The sequence below is a fragment of the Lactuca virosa genome, chromosome 4 (genome assembly GCF_052849685.1).
Source record: "Lactuca virosa cultivar CGN04683 chromosome 4, Lactuca_virosa_CGN04683_v6, whole genome shotgun sequence".
In the NCBI taxonomy this organism is placed as follows: Eukaryota; Viridiplantae; Streptophyta; class Magnoliopsida; order Asterales; family Asteraceae; genus Lactuca; species Lactuca virosa.
The window spans coordinates 141,885,591-141,906,900 of NC_136429.1; the positions used below are offsets into that span (position 1 = coordinate 141,885,591).

The following is a 21,310-nucleotide window of genomic DNA, read 5'->3' on the forward strand; positions in this document are numbered from 1 at the left end:
CATTTTACTTAAATCATAAAATCACATTTATTAAATAAAACTAAGTGTTGATTTAGAAAACACATTATGTACTTGAGGACTTTCTATTGGAATTAAAATCATTACTTTTGTTACTTCCGATTAGTTTTTGACCGTCGATTGTATTGATAGAGAATAACAATTACAAACTTTCTTCTGGTTGATAAATGACCCTGTTGATTTATAAATGAAATTGGTGATTACATGATGAAATATAAATGAAAGGAAATCATGACTCTTGGGAGAATACTGGAAGTCTAGAAGTTGAGCCCTCGAGCCCTACGTAAAAACAGTTTAGTCTTCGGTCTTTTCTCTTTGGACTTCCGATTGGAATTTAATGTAACTTTAGGAAATATAAAATATAAATGTATAATTCTAAAATTTATATGGGAAGGGTTATAAACGGATCGGATCAGTGATGATACATACCCGACCCTTTTAATAAAAGGGTTAGCGGGTACGGATCATTAACGGATAAACGGATCAAAAACTATGCTCCAAACCCGTATAATTGTTAAGGGTTTGGATCGGATCAGGGTCAAAACTCACTCCATTGCCAGGCCTACTAACATCCATTTTTTTGTTAAAGTGTTAAACTTGCGAAGTTTTTTTTTCAAAGTTAGCATTAATCACATAACCATTTCTTTGGCTGGTTATCAATGCTGTGGGTTGTGTATGGTGAGTAGTGTGCCACACGTAGGGCACCATCACATGGAGATCTGTCAATTCGAGACTCGAATACACGAATCTATTGTCAGAGACACGACAAAAATACATCTTCAAAATTGAGATAAAGCTTATTTCTCATCATATAATCGTATCGTGTCAAATTCGTGGCTGACACGTTTTCATGACACGAATACACAAATTGTTAGGTCTACTCATGAAACATATATAAAAATCGGGACCCACTTTTACTTTTTTTCATATTTTATTAATATATAAGTAATAAATAATAATTTCTAAAATAAAAATTATATTATAACGAACCCTCGCTAAGAGGCTCGAGATCAAGCTTGCTTATTACATGGACTTTATTTTAGCGTTACGACTCAACTTATTTCGATCTTTTAACGATCTGAGTTCAGATAACTCGCGAGTAGCTCGTCTCATTTGCATCCATAACAATATGTTTCCTTAATAAATGAGAGATACGTTGAAAAGAAGAAAAAAAAAAGTTTTCATGTCAGTAGAATGTCAACTTCTTCAACCAAAAACAAAGTTGTTGCTTAATGCAAGTGTGGTGATTGTTCGTCGTTCAGTGCAAGTGTGGTGATTGTTCGCACAATTTCGGTCGGAAGAACATGGGACACCTTGGGAAGAAGGTTTTGAGCTTTCTTTAATTTTAAGGTAGTTTTCTTTCTAACTTTTGAAGAGATTTTAGTTAAATAACCTTACTCTTTTGGTAGTACCTTAAAGATAATTGTAATTTTTAAAAATAGATTGACCCACCAAGTTGAAGTTATGAAAGAGAAGATGGGAAAAGTAAAAATTTAGGATGATACTATACCTATCATTCTCACATAAATTGTCAAATCATAGGATATACATACACTACTTTGTTTGGTTGTTGTTATTGTGTGTTTTTTTTTATTATTTTTTGTATTTGCTTTATATGGGAGTGAAATGTAGTTTTGTGTGGAAGATGATATGTAAATGTACTTTGTTTGTTATGTTTGAAATGGTAATGCATTTTTTTTTGTAAGAGATGAAATGAAAATGTAGGTTGTCTGTCATGGAACAAATTGTAATGTATTTATGTTGTCATTTAGTAAATAGTGTTGTACTTTGGCTATAATTGAGCATATGTCAATGTATTTTGTATGTAATTAAACAAATGGCAAGGTACTTTGAATTAAACAAACGAATAACATTATTAGGGTTAACCATTACAAAAGCTTTAATGTTACTAACATGCAACATCCATCCAATTGTACCAAATGTATAAACAAATTTTCAAAAAAAAAAAAAAAAAAAATCAACCATAATGATAACAAAAAAACAAGATGATTAATGTTGCAAGTAGCGGGTGAAAAGATGAATCAAAATTGGGCTACCTAAACATATGCCCAAGTAAACTATCCCATTACCACCATCTTTGTAAAAAAAAAAGAACTTTATTCAGTTTAGTCTCTCATATGGTTTCCTTTTCTTATTGTTGAACGAAAGTTGTTTCTCATGGCCTTTAGCATCAACTTCATTCCATACATCATCACCTACATTAGCCTTATTGAATTTTGCTTCATGTGTTTGAGCATCACAATCACCTTCATCAACATCACCTTCACCATCATCATCCTCATTTAGTTCATGTTTTTGATATATAGATATATAGCTTAAGTAATAGGACAAATGTAGAAATGTTTCATAATTTAAAAAGATAATGACTTTAGTATTACCAACACAACCGGTTGCATGTTATGATGTATAATTTGTTATGTCTATTGCTTTCAATTTCCTCATTTTGTAGCGTGACTCTAGTAACATGATAAGTTCATCACTACCTTAAGGACATTATCATATGCATTGCCCTCATCAAACTCAGGTTCAACAGTAGCAACTTTATTAACATAATCCTTAGATTGACTAACATCAACAGTTTGAGTCCATTATCACCCTCATATAGACCCAAAATTTTAAACTTTCGTTAATATTTATGGGTATCAAACTATCAATCACGCCTTTAACTTGGAATAATATTTCTTTGTACATCTATGTTGCATAAAGTTTAAATGGGCATAAGTTCTTTTCTTTCCTCTTTCCCTATCTTGTTACAATCCTTGTAGTGCCACACTTCTCAAAGTAAATATGATAACAACTTGAGACTACATAGTTTGCGATACAAAATTTGAGTTGCACATGGGACTCACAAATATCACCAACCATTGGTTTCATTTTGTTTCATTCGGTAGTTAGATCATAAATCATGTATTTGGTACTTATTTCCTCCTCATCCTCCTTCAAGTTGCCAATCACTAGCATGGTAAACTTGAGCTCTAATTTCATCACTTATACTTGTATTATGTAAATTTTCATCACTCAATTAAAATATTAAGAAATATGTCCTTATACTTATCTATTGTTGTAACGGATTATTCCTCTAGTCCATGATCCATGTAACATGAAGCTCCAAGTTTTTCATTCGATCCAAAAAGGGTTTGTATAAACCAACATATGGGTTCTTGAAACAATCCACTAATGAAGCCATTTCTAACACATACACAACATTACGAATGTCAAAAACCTAATACATTCTTTTAAGAAACCACAATTAAAGAAAGATAACAAAAATTACATTAATATGGACTAATACAAACTTACTTTGTGCATGGATATCTTATCCAAATCCTTGAATTACCTAAACTTTTATTTGATTCTGGAAACTAAAATACAAATCTAACATTTTGTTTCCTATTAAACACTTCTTTCGTGATTATTTCTTGGAAATATCCAAGAAATCATGCTTGATCAAGTACGTAAATGTGATGTGTTGAGAAGTCTTTGGTTTCTCAAGGCGTAACGGTTGCAAACAGAAGGTGTGTAACAGTTTTAAGGGTTTAACGACCATGTTGAATGCCACATCAACAGAGATAACCAAATAAGAGAAGAGTTACTTGATAAATATCAATTTTGAGAAACTTTACAATGTAAGACTTCCACACAAAAACTTCGATGTTGGGTAAATTCATCAAAAAAAAAAAAAAAAAAAAAAAGCAAACTTAAAGACTTTTGTGGCATTTTCCCCTTTCTAATTAGCAATTAAGTTCCATTTTTAGTTAAGATGGTATTTTGATAATTTTATAGGATAATTTTTGTCACTCATTTATTTAAATATGTATTTCTATGTGCAAAAATTAGTCTTGGGGGCGGACGATATTAGACCACGCTATATTATGTTTAGTTATCAATTTAATTTTGTTGATAAAAAATGTGTGTTAGTTTTTTTTTTTTTTTTTTTTTTTTTTTTTTTTTTTTTTACAAAAGATGTACGTAATATTTGCAATTTTTGTTCCGGTAATGTTCGTCTCAATCTCAATTGTTGGTGTATGGCATGACAAACACATAACAAATGGCTATGTAATATTGTAATGCAATATGAAACAAGTAAGGCCCACATGATATAGTTTGTTTTATTTTCCTTTTATCAATTTACACACTAATGTTTCATTTCCTTACAATTTTGTACAACAATGTTTCACCATGTCACCAATTTATACAAAAATATTTAATATTTCTTCCAATTTATGCAATAACATGTTTTTAGATAAATTTGCAACCACATTATGCTTACATTATCAGACAATCATTCACCTCATGGGCTCGATTAGCTAGATACCTACTATAAAAAAGACATCATTCAACACTGTTTCACTTTTTGCAATATATTTAACCAAAACAAATTATTTACCACTCTTCAAAACATATTACATGTGAAATACTAATATCGCATATCTTGGCCCTACATCAAAACGTTATCATATGTTTTGTCTAAAAAACACTTTGTTACATAAATAAACATTTAAACCTAATAATACATATTAATCAAATTAACCATCTCCGTTATTTGCTTAAATAAACGATAAAATGTTGGCGCGTTGTCTTTTTTGTAGCACTTTGTATAGTTTGCAAATACATGATTTTAAATAAACATAAAAAAAATACACAAAATAAATATAAAAACACATGAACCCAAAAAATAAAATTCCTCTAAACATGTTCTTTACTTGTTTACTGAAGGGACAGGATTCGCGATAAAAGTCGGGGTTTCTTCTCCGGGCATTAATACAGAAACTTCTCTTGCATAAATATTATTAGCCTGCATGATCATTAGAAGGCATTTTTGACTTTAATCACTCTTATATTACCATATTAATACATAAGACAATATGTTGGGTTAAAATTAATCTATAATAATCAATAAAAGACAGACGACATGAAGAAGTTTGACTTCTTTTATCCTCAAATCATGGATAAGATTTTATTTTATTTAATAAATCAAGTTTCTGTACATACCATCAGCATATGGAAACTTATGGATTTGACATTCGCTACGATGTTGCATATTTGGCTATTGCATATTGTATTTTACAACTAATTTTTTTTATTAAGACATTATATCTTAAAAAGATTTATCCAATTATAAATTTTGATATACGCAAGATAGATATATCAAAAAAATATAATACTATTATAATAGAGAAAAATAAAAGTTAGATGATAAGGAATGAGTGAAAAATGTATGTTATTTTGATGTTGTACCTAAAAGTCACATGGGGTTGGTAATAAACAATAATGTTTTTAGGGTACCAAGATTGAAGGAGATATTAAAAGTAGATAAAGTTTTGTTTGGTTTACTAATTGAAACTTGGACATCACCACATGTTTGTAGCCTAAATAGGTGACCTCTTGGTCCTAACAAATCATAAAAAGCAAACACACCATTATACTCTATTCAACTTGTTTAATAATTCCCCTTTTTATTAATATTTTATTAACTCTCTTACTACTACTTTAAAGGAAAAGAACCATTTTATAACTACAAAAAAAAGATAATAGTTGGTAATGTACTTTATTTTTTAACCAATAACAACATCGAACATGTAATTTTTGGACAATCTATTCTTTTTATTATATATTGTTATGTATCGGTTAAGAAATGAAAATGTGTTGCTATTATAGTATTATGAGTAAGGAAATATAAATATGTTAGCTTTTATGTGAAAAGAAATTTAAGTAGATTGTTATCATGAGTAATAAATAAATTACATTCTCCAAAGTAACATATTGCTCTCTATTATCATTAAAAATGTATATTGCTATTATAGGTAAAGAAATGTAAATGCATTGCTATTATGAGTAAATAATATAACAAAACAGCTTAATTGGTGAAAAGAGTAATGTACGTTGTAATTTATTGCAATTTGTCCTTATGATTATATAGTACACATAAAACTCTGAGGCAAATATTAAGTATATGTATCAAGTACAATGACCACACGACAATCCAAGAATTTAATTTTTGAAAATTTGCTGATAACTGCCAACATTTTATTGGGTTTTTGAATTTCATCAACTAAAGGGGAATTATCGTTACTTTTTTTTAATCTATTTTTTTTTTTTTTAATTTAGTTTTATTGTTTCTTTTTTTTTATATTGGATAATTTATATGACATTATGATGGCGGTGGACGTTTATGTAAAGGTGGTCCACCAAATGAAAGTTGACGATGTAAAAGTAAGGAAACATTTAAATTTGTTGTCAGTAACAAAATAATATTTCTAGTTAAATGCACATGAAGCGTCAATTAAACCATAATTTGAAAATGAAAGAACATTCATTTATTTTTGTTTATATATTTAAAAAAAAAATCTATGTATTTTCGTTCATTATTTTTCAGTTACCCGGTTCTAATGCCATGGAAAAGATGTAACACAAACTCCCCATTTTTCTATTGATTAAACCAAGCTATTATTATTATTCTTTTTTAATTTAGTCACTGAGCTAATATTATTATAATCAAATAAAAATAATAATTAAACGACTAAATAGATAAAACAGTGAAAATATATTTCAAAAGAACACGTAGCAATCAAATGGTTTTTTTGAAGGATAAAATTATACAATGGTTTTAATTATTAAAATAAAACAGTTAAATGACTAAATCAATAAAATAGTGACTGGTTTTCTATTTTTGACTATCACTTTTTGAAGAGAAACTAATGATTACATAAAAAAAAGACAAGACAGAAATACAAATATATGGTGTTAAAGTTAATAATAAAATAATAATAAATATTTAATATTTAACGTCAAAGAAAGATAACTAACAGAAAACACATGGAGTAGATGACTAGCATTTTGCCTCATGCTAAATTCTAACCTTTTTATGTGTGTATTATAGAATAACACTCACATTTTTTTTAATTACAATATGGTACTTTAAAAAAAAATCAATTAAAAGTACTGTATTTTGAAAAATCTACTCATTTATAAAAAAATGTTTTGTATTTGAATGACATAGTTATAATTAGATAGATTTTCCAAAGCACATTGTTAATAAAACTACATTGTTATTTAGTTTCTGATGTTTAACCCTTTAATTAACTAATATATTTCACGAACATAACTATTTTATTCACAATTTTGATGCCAACTCGTGTGTTTTCTTTTGCTTTGCATGATGATTGTTTAAAAACATAATACTGAGTTTAAAACATTAATTCCCCAATTTAATTTTATCTTTAATCTCAAATTCTCTCTTGTCTAATCTTATCAGTTATCTCCCTTTTCCGTCCCTTTGGACAAAATCATATGGAAAAATTCCCAAAATCTACTTTTGAATCCACTAACAGCAATTATTCACTCACTAAACACATACAATTATGGAAAAAAATTGAAATAAAGCCATTATTCACTTTAAAACACACAATAAATATGTCTTAATTCCTGTTTTATTAAATATCAGAGTGATTCGAACCCATTGTCCTTCCAACTTGAATGGTGTGGATGGGTATCATCTCATTATAATTCTCCCTAAAAGGAATAAAATACTTTTTTTTTTACCAATTATGTTGGCGTTTATACTTTTATATTAACTTAACAACGACAAAAACTTAATCTGATAAGTTAACAACTTGCCCTAATTTGTTTTCTCAAATATACTATCATTTTTTCAAAATAGAAAATCTTGCAATTTAAATATATCAAAAAAAAGGAAAAAGGCTACGTTGTCCCATAAATTAGCATACAAATAAAATAAAATAATAAACAATAAAATTGAAAGAATTTTTATTTTTGGGGAAATGCAGAGAAGGAGGAGGAGGATAACGTACTTTTGGAGATGGAAATTCCAGTTTCCCATGGGCAACCATTTGTGACTCGAGATCTCCACGATTACGGGCGCCGGTGGCTGCGGCGGCGGAGGAAGGTGGCCGGAGAAACCTTTCAAACAGAGCCATGGCAAGGAACATAGAAATGAGAATTGCAGTAGCGACAAGTCCAAACGACACCGCACTGACCGAGTTATCGAAATTCCTCCAATGTTGATCGTCTTCACCAACATCTCTACCTACAAGTGTACAACTGGTACTTCTGCTTGTACTACAACTGCTCAATGGAGCTACACTTGGTGATGGTGTTCGCATTTTGTTTCTCTCTCATCACCAATGAAGCACACACAGCAAAGTATTTCTACTGACGGAGATGCAGATCGAGATCGAAAGGAAACCAGATGCTGAATTTGTATGGAGATTGATTTTGTTTTTTGGTTGATGAAAGTTTGAGGATCCGTGAGAAGGAAAATGGGGTTTTTGAGGTGTTGCAGGAGAGAAGGACGAGGTTATGAACTTCTGGGTAAAATCTGTTTTCTTTGAAGCCAAAGTAATGTCACGAGAATGAATAATTACCAAAATCAAAATAAAAAAAAAATTATGCTTTTTTTTTTTTTTTTTTTTTAATATAATTGTGTTTGTTTGTTCTGTTAGGACACGTTAAAACTCCCAAATGAAAATTCGAATTTTTATTTGTAGATGTTTGACATAAATAAAAAGAAAATTTTAAAATATGTAAAATTATCTAAAAATACATATAGATATAAAATTAAAAGATGATAATGATAAATTATTTTTTCTAAACTATAATTACCAGACATTAAAAACTATTTATTTTTTAATATCAAATGTACCGGTTAAACTTCTTAATTGGTAAAAAAAGTTATACATATTTATAAATGATGAAGTTTTTAAAAATAAAATGAATAAGATTTTTCAATTTTATAAGAACTCAGACCAATTTTTTTTATATATTACAAGCTGTCAACTTTTTCAGCGTTCTTGTAACATCCAAAATCTTGAGGTATTACTTCTTATATTATTTGTTGAGTTTTGCATTAAATGAAGGGCCACGGCATGGTGGGGGCACCACCACGACATGGCATCACAAGGTTGAACGCGAACCCTATCTTGAATCCCACGGCATGACACTCTTTGGGTCATGACGTGGTGACCTGTTATGATTGAAACCCTATTTTGAGGGCTTGAGCCCTATTTAAATGAAAGTGATGGCTAGGGTTTCCCCTTCAGCCTCCATCACCTCCTAATCGACCCTTGAAGCAAACCTAGCCACTTGGGGCTTTTTGTGCTCATTTTGCAAGCTTTTGGGGGTTTTGAAGGAAGAAGAAGAAGAGTTGGTGCCTTGGTTCAACTAGAAAACCTGTCCCTCAGTTGTGTGCATCTTCTGGACTTTTTATAAGTCCTCAAGTTTCCATCTTTTAATGCTTTCCTCCTTAGATCCAGGTTTTATGTCATGTTTTGGTCCATTTGATTTGGTTTGTATGGTTTGAGAGACTCGCAGGGTTGGATCCAGTGTAACGCTTGCAGAAACTATGCGATGGAGTTTCGTTTCAGGGGTTTGGATTGTTATTGGGATTGGAAGGAAGTGTTACACCATGTCCTCGGGATGGTCGAGGTAACATAGGAGGAGATGGTTAGGATTCCTTCAGATGTTGTGGATATGCTACCTTCTGCCACTTCAGATAAATATAGGGAATGTGCATCGCTTTGGAATTGTGATAAGTTAGATCTCGGGTCGGTTCTCCGCTATTGTCTGAGTTAGCAAGGGTTGTCAGATGCCATTCAGCATGTCGAGGAATCTTTGAGAAATCTTCAGGCGGATGTATCTCGCGGAGCGGATCCCGCGTGTACCGTTATTGTTCCGAGTCCTTGTCGGAATCTGTTCAGGGATCTGGATTGATATAGGTGTAGCAGGGTGGGTCACGTCAGCAGGGATTGCCCACAGGGGGCAAGCCCGTTATATTCTCATTGTGATCAGGTGGGTGACAAGGAGGTCGACTGTCCGATAATCAGAGAGGAGTAGTGAGTGCACCTGCTCCAGATATTTTGAGGATCACCGACGGATGAGAGGGTAAGGAAGGAGCCCTAACAGAGAGGGGCCACACTTTGTAGTACCAGACAGGGGAGGTCGTAACTTCAACAGGCGATGGTGCGGGGTACGTACCCTTTTCGCCTTCCTTCCAGCTTTACCTGGATTTGTGGAGGTTATCTTGCATCAGCGTGATGTAAGCGCGTCGGGAGGTTGTTATCTTTGTTTGTGGTCAAGGGTATTATATTCAAGAAGGATTACATGTCATCTGCATACCATGAATCTTTGGTGGAGTGGTACGAGGCCGTACCCTTATAAGTAGCCGATCCCCAGTGTTCGGATGTCATCTGGGGTGTAGTCGGGGTTAGTTCAAGGGCTTGTACGAGGGAACTATGATTGGTTTTCAGTAGCCTTAGTAATTGTGCTTGGAAGAGCAATCAGGATTGCCGAGGGAAGGGAGAGTTGTTGCTGAGGTTTTGGTTAGACCATCCGTCCTTTGGACTTCAAAATCTGTATGTGATATCAGTTTAAGCATTTGGAATCATTAATGTTGTTAGGATTCAAAAAGTATTAGCCGGTTTTTTAGGAATTATGTCGTTTTGGGAAGGGTTACTTGGGAGCACTAGCGTTGGTAAGCATCGGTCGTCAACAGATTGATCATTGGAACGTAAGAAGGATCGGGAATCCTTCGATTTTCATGTGCCGAGCGGACTTAGGTGAATCTAAGTGGGGGAGAACCGTCCAGGTAGCCAGAACAGAAGCAAGGGTGAAACTAGGATACGTTTCGTATCCCCATCAGAGAAAGGAAGACGACCCTAGTGGTTGTCTGGATATAGGATTCTGCAGGATGGGAGTTCGGGAAACTCCCCAACATTGGATCGCGTCTTCTGGACGTCAGATATCAGGCTTTGGGGGAGGGAACCAGGTGGGGTTCCAGTCATGGATGGAGTTCAGTTTGGGTGATTGGTCGAGTGCGTGCTCGACTCTGTACGCGTTTCGAATTGACAGATTAGGGGTAAGGCATTGGGTTGCGTTTGTGTTAGGATGAAAGTGTTGTAAGACTATGGGGGAGCTGTAGCATTCACTAATGGTCAGTTGGAGTGAAAGTGTTGTAAGACTACGGGGGAGTCGTAACATTCACTAATGGTCAGTTGGGGGTGAAAGTGTTGTAAAACTACGGGGGAGCCGTAGCATTCACTAATGGTTAGTTAGGATGAAAGTGTTGTAAGACTACGGGGGAGTCGTAGCATTCACTCATGGTCAGTAGGGTGTAAGTGTTGTAAGACTCCGGGGGAGCCGTAGCATTCACTAGTAGTCAGATAGTGTGGAGAGTGTTGTAAGATTGCGGGGGAGCCGTAGCATTCATAAGCGGTCAGATAGTGCGGGAAGTGTAGAAAGACTGTAGGGTAGCCGTGACATTCACAGATTCGTTCAGATGAATTAGGCCAGGATGGACCAGTTCACAAGGTTGTGATTAGGTCACAACACAACGAAAGTTAGGAAACGGTAGGTCGAAGGAGACTGGGTATGATGTAAGACTACAGTTATTCTAGTAGCATTCACCTTTTGCGTCATATTCAGTGGCGACAGGTTGTCAGCCTATCATGATCAGATGGATCAAAGGATTGAAGGAGCCATGAGTGGCGGTATATAGAGGACAGTTATTGTCAGACGAGGTATCCTTCGGGGGTCATGTGGGAATGTTGTGCGTGTGTCCTGGCCCAACAATCAGTTAGGTGACTGATGTTTCGAGCAGTTGACAGATAAGGTGAGATCAGGGTGGTCTCGGCTGCCTTTAGAGAGTAGTAAGTAGTAGCAAGAAGAGTCGAGGTGGGTTCAATGACTTGGGATTCGTGTGTGGAGTCGCTTATAATTGGGTTATACACTAAGTTGTTTGTAGTTGGATTAAATAATCTCAGAGTGGTTGATCTGACCCTGTTGCGCAGCTCTCCTCTGAGTCTAACCGTTGCAGGGATGAGTCTTTTACTTGAAGGATTATCTGATCTGCACGTTGAGTTGGGTGTTCATCACCGACACATAGTAAGTGGAAGCAGTCAGTAAGTAGCAACGAGGTGACCAGCACTAGGAGTGGCTGAAGATTTAGTTTCAGTGAAGGATCCATCCTTCACATGGATAGGAAAGGTTGTTGCGTATGAACAACTGCCTTGGGAAGGCCGTGGACTGCGCAGGGTAAAGGGCGAACCCCTTGGATGTCAAGTGTAAGTACTCGGGGAGTACCAGAAGGGTTGTCGGTTGGGTAAGAGTGATGTATCCAGGATTGACAGTGATTAGAGTACCCTCAAGATTTTTAACTCTAAGGGTTAGCTTTTCGCTCAGGAAGACCGTACGGAAGGCCAATAGAAGTGGTCTTTCGAGGAGTGGACCGAGCAGACGGAGTTATGCATCATATATAATTGTTGTGAGATGTATGCACGGTAGGTGATAGATAGAAGAAGCTGAGGGCATTACGCGTGAGGAGTATCCGAGATGGGTAACCGCAGAAGACTTCGAGGACGAAGTCTGTTTAAGTGGGGGAGAGTTGTAACACCCGAAATCCAGAAGGCTAATTAAAGGAAGAAAACCCCAAGTAAATAAGGTCTACTCGCCGAGTCCAAGGGGGTGAGTCGACGAGTAGAAGCAAGATCAGGACGTGGGTAGGAAGGACCTGCTCGACGAGTCGGGAAGACCTACTCGACGAGTTGGTCAGGGTTTGAGAAACCCTAAATCTGGGTTTGTGTCTCCTATTTAAGCATCTTATTCTCCACCTTTCAGCCCCATTCTCAGCCTCCACTGTCCAAACCCTAGATCTCAAACCCTAATGATATAGTGAGCCATTATTGAGTGTTCTTGAGTGCTTTGAAGCTTGAAGAAGAAGGAGAAGCTTGGGGGATTCAAGGAAAGGCTTGTAGATCCAGAAATAACTTCCCATCCTCTTCATTTTCTGGTAAGCAAGTCTCAACCTTGCTTAATAGCTTGATAGATCTCTTCTTTGTTACTTTATGGGGTTTTTGGTCCAAGGAACTTGATTCTTGGGTTATGGATGTCCCAAGAAAGGATCTATTAAGATCTGTAATAATTGAGGAGTGTTAAGGCATAAAGGTGCAAACTTTATGCCATTGAAGTCCCCATGCAAGCTCTAAGGTGTTAGTTTGGCCTTGATAAGCCCAAAAGGCCATATATGGGTGGAAAGCCTGAGACTTTATGTGCTCATATGGTGTCTAAGATCTGGATCTCGATTTTCATGCTTTGGTTTGAAGTAATATGAGTTTTGGGACAAAGACTTATGTCTTAAGGAGCTAGGGTTTGAGCTAAACCCATTGAGAAGGACTAGTAATGGGTAAAGTTTCCACTTTACCCTTAAGAGGTCATTTCCAGCAGGTAGACAAAGTTTGGGACTTAGATCTGAAGTGTAGGGGCTTAATCCATTAAGATAGCCCAAACAGACCGAGGGACTCGGCGAGTCCAGGGAGGAACTCAATGAGTCGAAGTGAGTTGTCCCGTTTTCTGTTATGGTAGAACTCGACGAGTCTGAGGAATGACTCGAAGAGTTGATGTGATAAGTCGCGACCATGAGTAGTCAGGGAACTTGGCGAGTCAGGGGTTGACTCGACGAGTTGGTTCGCGAATTCAGGAATCTGAGTTTTAGAACTCGACGAGTTGATGGGGCATCTCGGCGGGTTGAGTCAACTCGGAGCGTTGACTTTGACTTTGACCAAGGTTGACTTTGATGGTGATTATGGGATTATGACAAGTTAATCACTTAATGATTATAGGCAGTTGAGTTAGAGCAGCGTGGGACATATCTGACTCTAGCTTGTCAGTTCAACATCCTAGAGGTGAGTCTTCTCACCATACCAATGGGTCTACAACACCAAGGCCGGCCCATTTTATGATATGTGGTACACTAGCTGTAGTAGAGATATGTGGTATGATAGTTAGCTTTATGCTAAGTGGAATGCTAGTGATTATGTATGTTATTGCATGGAAGACCCCGGGGGGAGCCCGTGGCAGTTGGATATAAGACCACGTGGGGGAGCCCGTGGCATTCCTAGGTGAAGACCATGTGGGGGAGCCCATGTCATGATTGTATAAGACCCTGGGGGGAACCCATGACATCCTTATATGTTTATGTATGTGTTAGGTAGTATGATTGATACCTCTGTGATATATGATATGCTAGTTGATTATGTATGTTATTGCATGGAAGACCCCGGGGGGAGCCCGTGGCAGTTGGATATAAGACCATGTGGGGGAGCCTATGGCATTCCTAGGTAAAGACCATGAGGGAGCCCATGGCATGAAGGTATAAGACCCTAGGGGGAGCCCACGACATCCTTATATGTTGGTATGCATGGCTTATGTGATATATGCATCTTTTATAGCTAATATGATATGTGTTATGTGGATTGTGTGTGGGGTATGCTCTAGGGAACTCACTAAGCTTTGTGTTTACAGTTTACAGTTTTGGTTTCAGGTATCATCGATTTGGAAAAGAAGGGCTCGGATTGATCGTAGTGCACACACCTATGGTTTCCGCAATGAATGATTTTGGGATGAACTCTGATAAATGTTTTACTTAATGATGATTTGAAATGTTTGAAATAAATGGTATCAATGTTTTAGCTATATTAAAAATGAAATTTTTACCCTTGATTTTTGGGTCGTTACATAAAGTTTGGATTTTTATGGACCTCTAGGGGTCCTAGAACGGTTCTGGAAAAAGTTGGGTTAAGTGCTTAGTGTATTAAGGGCTGAATGCTTAAAGACATTTATGCACCGTCACTAAGACGTGGCGGTTGGATTCAACAACGTGGGGACTAAAGGAAGGTCGTGACTATTTTGTCGGTTAGCAATCACGATGTGGCTAAGGATTGGCCACGTCGTGACGATCATATGATGAGGATTTTTTATCTGACTTTGACTTTAACCGTTGACTTTTTGACCAAGTTTGACTTTAGGTCAGATTTGGGGTTTTGGGTTGTAGTTTGAGATGTGGTCTCTGTGTTGTATAGGTGACCTGTAGTTTTAATTATTGGATATGTGATCGGTATTGATATCCTCTGACTGCAAGGTGAGTTTTCTCACTATACTTTGTAATGTAGTATGTATCCTTATGTGTTGGATGTTGGTATACTGTAGTGATCTATTAGATTTGTATGATTACATATACTTGCTGATTATTGATTATTGTTTTCATATGTTGACATGGTGTGGTTGGGTTGAGACAATATTGTTTTGTGTTGTAAGCCAACAAACCCGGGAACAATCCAATCATAAGCTGAGGGCCGGGAGGGCATTCCAGTCTTATGTTGTGGGCACGGGGGCAATCCAGTCTTATATTGTGGGCCCGGTGTGCACGCATTGCATATATATTGTAGTGTGGGGTATTTTGGGGGAACTCACTAAACTTTGGCTTACAGTTGTTGATTTCAATGTTTGCAGGTACATCAAATGATCGGGACAAGGCGAAGGTGTGATCGTACACATCCTCATGCTAATTTATGTTTTGAGAGATTATTTGATACTCTGATACTAAGGATTTGATTTGAAAACAATGGTTAATCATTTTATGGTTTTTGTGGAAATGTTTTACAAAAATGAAAAATTAAATCATGATTTTTAGGATGTTAGAAGTTGGTATCAGATCCCTGATTTGAGAGAATTGGATGAACACTTATTTGATTCCAGATTCAAACTATGGAACTGCAAAATATTTTTCATAATTAAATTTAAAATAATCTAAGGAGAGGATGCGATGTGTACAATCAGTCGGAGCCCAAGGAAAGTTATTCCCCAAGATACCCACACTTGTTTTATGTGTATTGATGATATGTTAAAAATTCATGCTAGTTGGCTAGAGATCTTCAGGAATTACATTATAGAATTGCCTGATTTATGATGCCTGGTAGCCTAGGGGGATTTCTTGATATACTATATGGAACTAACATTATTATTGTAGTTGCTTGGTGTGTACATCATGGTTATGCATAACTAAGATTTTATAGCATGAGAATGTTTGATTTAGCCTTATTTCCTGTTCCTTGTCTAGTTGTGGGCTTAGGGTAGAATCAATTATTCGATTGTCTATCGAATCCAGTGTTATGTATGATTAGCATGCACCAAGCGGTACAGGGTTAGTGGAAGTTTCATGAGTTGGTATGGTTGTTAGGAGGCCAGCGCAAGGAATGATTAGCTACTCTTGAGATAGTGAGTATAGGATGTGTACATATCCTAATGACTTTGGCTTTATGGTCGGGAGGTCTGTGACGATCCTTCGAGGCAAATATGGGTAAGCATGAAAGGTAGTATAAGCCCATACTACTGAAAGCACAGGACCCGTAAGTGTATCAAGGAAGTCACGAATTCTGAGGGTTTAGTGGTCGAGTAGTGATGTGTTGGAATATAATGTGACTATTTTGATGTGTTCCGGTTTATTTTCAGTATAGCGATAACTAGAGGTTTAGGATCAGGAGCTGACAGCCCAAAGAGGTTAGGATTGACTGACGATGAGATTCACAAGATGATCACCACTCAGGTGAACATGACAGTTAGGGAGGCGATCTCAGAGATGTTTGGGTATGTCGATACTGCTATGATTGAGTTATTCGATGAGCATTATGCCTCCGTTTCTGAGGCTGCTGCAACCGCAGCCACTGTAGCCGCAGTTACTGCGAGATTTCAGGGGAGAGGGATAATGTAGTACCGAGACTTCAGCAACACGAAGCCCACGGAGTTCGACGGGGTCAAGGACTCAATCGTCTCCATGAGGTGGATATCTGATGTGGAGGGTTTTTTCTTCACATACTCATGCCTATAGGACCAAAAGGTCAAGTTCTCCATGAACCTTCTTCATTTGGGGGCGACGGATTAGTGGAAGCTGGTGACTGGTGCTTACTCTCCTGTGGAGAAGGCCGCAGTGAACTGGGAGTAGTTCACGGAGATGTTCTGCACTGAGTATGTTCCATTGGCGGAGAGGGAGAGGTTAGTCCAGGAGTACTTGTCATTGAAGCAGATGACAGAGTCGGTGATGGAGATCACCAAGATGTTTGTTCAGAGAGCCCTTTTCTGCCGCGAGTATGTTACTTCGAAGCATATCCAGATGTCCCGCTACTTGAGCATGCTCAAGAAGGAGATTCATGAGTTTGTGTTGACTCAGCACTATAGTTCCCTCTCTGAGCTGTAGTCATTCACTCAGAGGATGGAGATTGATATTGAGACCCAGGCGAGAGAGAATAGGCAGACTGTAACACCTAGTTTCTGAATGTTTCTAATTTCATAATAGCGAGCCATAAATGGATCAAGAAAAGGTTTTGGGCTTCAAGGGAATAGAGTTTAGACCCTATCATATGTTGATAATATTGGTTAAGTAATTAAAGCCTTCGAATTGTGCTTTGAAGAAAAAGGGTAAAATGGGAAAAGTAATATTACATGATTCTTGCATTGATTATGGTTTTATTTCTACATGTATTGAGTCAAAAGTAATTAGATAGGGTTTTAGGGCTCGTCAATACCTTTCTGTGCATATAAAGATCGCCGGAAACGGAGTTAAAACGAAGAAGTTATGATTGTTTGAAGTTGGAATGAAATTGGGTGAAAACCCATTTGTCACAAGGCGGGGAGCATATTCTCACGACATGAGGAGCATGTTCTCACGATGTGACAAGTAGACTGTCATGAGGTGAGAACTGGGCAACCCAAGCCCAAAAGTTTTAGGTTTTTCTACGTATTTAAAGGGTGGTTCCGTGTTTTTGGGGTATTTTTCCACCCTCCATCATACCTAAAGCCTTTTGAGAGAAACCCTAGCCTCCCTTTCACCACTTTGAGTCTCCCCTCTCCTCTCTCATCTATTTTTGTAGTTTTTCGTGGTTTTGGAGCAATGCTTTCATGCAAGATTGATCATTGGAGCTTGGCAATTGAAGATCTCAACTTTCATCTACCTTCTAGACCTTTGTAAGTTATAAAGTTCCAAGATTTATTGCATTTCATCTTTGGATCTAAGTGTATTTGGTGTTTTGGTCCATTTTAATGAGTTTTGAGTGAGAGTTGGGAATAAAGTTTTCAGCTTTATTAATCTTTAAGGTCCAAAGAACATTGTATGTTTCAGATCTGGACTCAAAAGTAGTTTTGATGTCATGCATGGGATTTTGACCCATTTCTTACCCCCCTTTTCACATAGTTTTTTGAAGGATCTTTATTGGACATGCATGACCATAAAGCAAGGATTTTTATTTTACATTTGAGTGTATGAGAGCCTTCTGGAAAGTATGGATGAGTGGCTTAAAGGATTAAGAGCTTAATGCATTAAGAAGGCCAAACTTGTTCTCATGACGTGAAGGGTTAGCCTTCACGACGTGAGAAAGGGGCAGTCTCCGCGGTTGTTTTGTCTTGAGGCCACCACGACGTGACACAATCTTGGTCACGACGTAGCGACCGGCCGTGGGATTTTTGATTGTTGATTTTGATCGTTAATTTTTTGACCAAGTTTGGCTTTGGGTCATATTTTGGGGTTTGGGGCTGTAGTTTGAGATTTGGTCATTTCTTGTTCTATCGGAGATCTGTAGTTGCATTTATTGGATCTGTGAGCATTGTTGTTTCTGCTAGACTGTGAGGTGAGTTTCCTCATTGTACTCGTGGGTCGAAGGCACCAATATCTCGCCCACTAGATTGTGTTATGTATCATTACATGTAGGATGCTGCTATGTTGTAGTGATATGTTAGATTGGTAGATTTGTATGATTACCAATACTCGCTGGTTTTCATTATTGTTTGCATATGTCTCGACATAGTGCGGTTGGGTTGAGGCGGTCCTACTTTGTGCTGTAGGCCAAGATACCCGGGAGCAGTCCAACTTTATGTTGCAGGTTCGGGAGCGCCTCAGCTTTATGCTACAGGCTTAGGGGCGGTCCAGTCTTGTGCTGTAGGCCCAGTATGCATGCATTGTGTGTGTATATATATATATATATATATATATATATATATATATATATTTGTGTGAGGTATTTTGGGGGATCTCACTATGCTTTGGATTACAATTGTGGATTTAAATGTTTTTCAGGTACTTATCAGATTGCGAAGGTGGGAATATACACACACATCAATGGTTTTGTGATTCTAGATTCCACATTGTTTTCCTTATAACTCTGATTTTAAATTATGGTTTTTGAACAAATGGTTTGACTTAATGTAATTTTATAAAAATAGGTGTTTATTCCATTTTTAAAATGAAAATTTTTATTCTGGAATTTGGGATGTTACACAGACCCCAGTCCAGACGCAGTCAGCAACAAAGTAGTTCAAGCATGCCGATTAACGATCTGGAGGTCAAAGGGGCCGCACTTGTGGTAAGTGCGGGAAGATGCATGAGGGAACATGCCAATCAGCGAAAGGCTGCCGTAATTGTGACAGGGAGGATCATTACGCGAGGTGGTGTCGCCAGCAGGCTCCGTCGCTGAGCACCAAGATTTGTTATCATTGTGATCAGGTTGTCCATATGAGGGCTAATTGTCCCTTGCTCACTTCTAGGACAGTGCAGGCACCATCTCCAACTACCCATTCGGATCACAAACTAACGCTAGGGGAGGGTTGAGGACCCAAAGGCTAGGGGTTGTGCATTTCAGCTTACAGTAGAGGAGGCCAGGGCGGCTCCTGACGTCGTTACTGGTATGTATTAATTTATTATTTTGTCAAGTTAATTTATGTATACCTATATTTGTATTCCTGATAGGTACCTTCTTAGTGAACTCCTTGCATGATCTTGTGCTTTTTGACTCGGTTGCGATTTGGTCTTTTGTATCTCAGTCCTTCGGTAAGGATTTCAATATGATACTTAGGGAGTTGGAGTGTCCGTTGCGAGTTTCCATCACTAACGAACACAAGGTTTCTGCTTTGAGTGTTTTCGTGATTGTACTTTGGAGATTTTCAGGGTTCCCTACCCGATTGACTTGATTCCCATCCCTATGGGGGATATGTGTATGATCATGGGGATGGAATGGTTAAGCAAGTGTGGAGCTGTGATCGATTGTGAGAGCCAGCTAGTGGTGGTTCGAATCCTAAGTGGGGGAGAACTAATCGTTTATGGCTAGGGTACCAGGGTTGGTTTGACTTTTTGTTCAGATGCTAGGAGTAGGTAGTATATCCAACACATATGTTTGGGTTATCTCGCATATGTGGTTGACACTCGAGATGAGGGGAAGAAGTTGGTTATAGATGTACCGATAGTTAGAGAGTTTCTTGATGATTTTCTGGAGGAGTTACCGGGTGTGCCTCCCACGAGGCAGGTGGAGTTTCGGATCGACCTGATCCCCAGTGTGGCACCGATTGTTAAGCTGTTGTATCGCCTCGCACCGCCAGAGATGCATGAGTTGTCCTCCCTGCTCCAAGTGCTGTTGGGCAAGTAGTTTATCAAACAGAGCAGTTCACCGTGGAGAACACCGATTCTGTTTATGAATAAAAGGATGGGTATCACCGTATGTGCATAGATTGTTAGGAATTGAAAAAGTTGACGGTGAAGAATCGTTACCCACTTCCTACGATTGGTGATCTTTTCAATCAGTTACGGGGAGCATATTGGTTTTCCAAGATTGATCTGAGGTCGGGTTACCATCAGATTAGGGTCAGAGAGGAGGATGTGGAGAAGACGGCGTTCTGAAATCGTTATGGTTATTATGAGTTCGTGGTGATGCCGTTCAGGCTCACTAATTCACCTGTAACATTTATGGATTTGATGAATCGGGTATGCAGACCAATGCTCGAACAATCAGTCATTATTTTATATAACATCCCAAAAGGAGGTATAACTTTTTTGATCTTAATCTTTTATGTATATGTCAAGATTGGTCCTTATATTGAGAAAGGTGGCGTTCGAGTACGCGGGGCATATGCATGAGTACGCGTAGCGTACTCATGCACTTAGCATTGTCGCGGAGGCCACCTAGGACGCTGGGCGTACCAAAGTGTATGTTGGGCGTACTAGGTCCAGTGAGAAACCTTAATATTTTTGGGTGTCCCTATTTAAGGAACATGATAGCCTCATTTCTAGCCACCATTATCAGCCTCTAACCTCCTCAAAACCCTAATCTCATTTCTCTAGCTTGTGTGAGTGCTTGTGGCTCATTTGAGTGTTTTTGTGAATCTTTTGGTGGAGGAGAAGCCTTGAAGGAAGGATACTTGGTGTTTCTAGATCTTGTATCTGAGTTCTACTTCAGTTGGTGCATCTTCCAGAGGTATCAAGTCCAGAACTTGTTCATTGTTTGTTCTAGTTCTTGTTTTAGGTCCTTTTTAGGGTTTTATGTGCCAAGTATGGAACTTTATGAGTTTGATGAACTCCAAAGCTATTCTCCTGTCCTTTTAGGTGTATTAGAGTGTTCTAATCTATAAAAATTAGTGCTTGGACGTCTTAATCTCTTCATGCATG

The 21,310-nt window shown here is 37.4% G+C and overlaps 1 protein-coding gene across 1 annotated transcript; it reads right to left on the reverse strand.

Moving 5' to 3' along the window:
- Positions 1-4,471: 4,471 nt before the first annotated feature.
- On the reverse strand, positions 4,472-8,383 carry LOC145107489 (uncharacterized). The gene is made up of 2 exons (XM_079044380.1): positions 7,851-8,383; positions 4,472-4,834 (listed from the first exon to the last, which is right to left on the reverse strand). The coding sequence occupies exons 1-2, from the start codon at positions 8,160-8,162 to the stop codon at positions 4,739-4,741; spliced, it is 408 nt and encodes a 135-aa protein (XP_078900506.1). The 5' UTR covers positions 8,163-8,383; the 3' UTR covers positions 4,472-4,738.
- Positions 8,384-21,310: the final 12,927 nt, after the last annotated feature.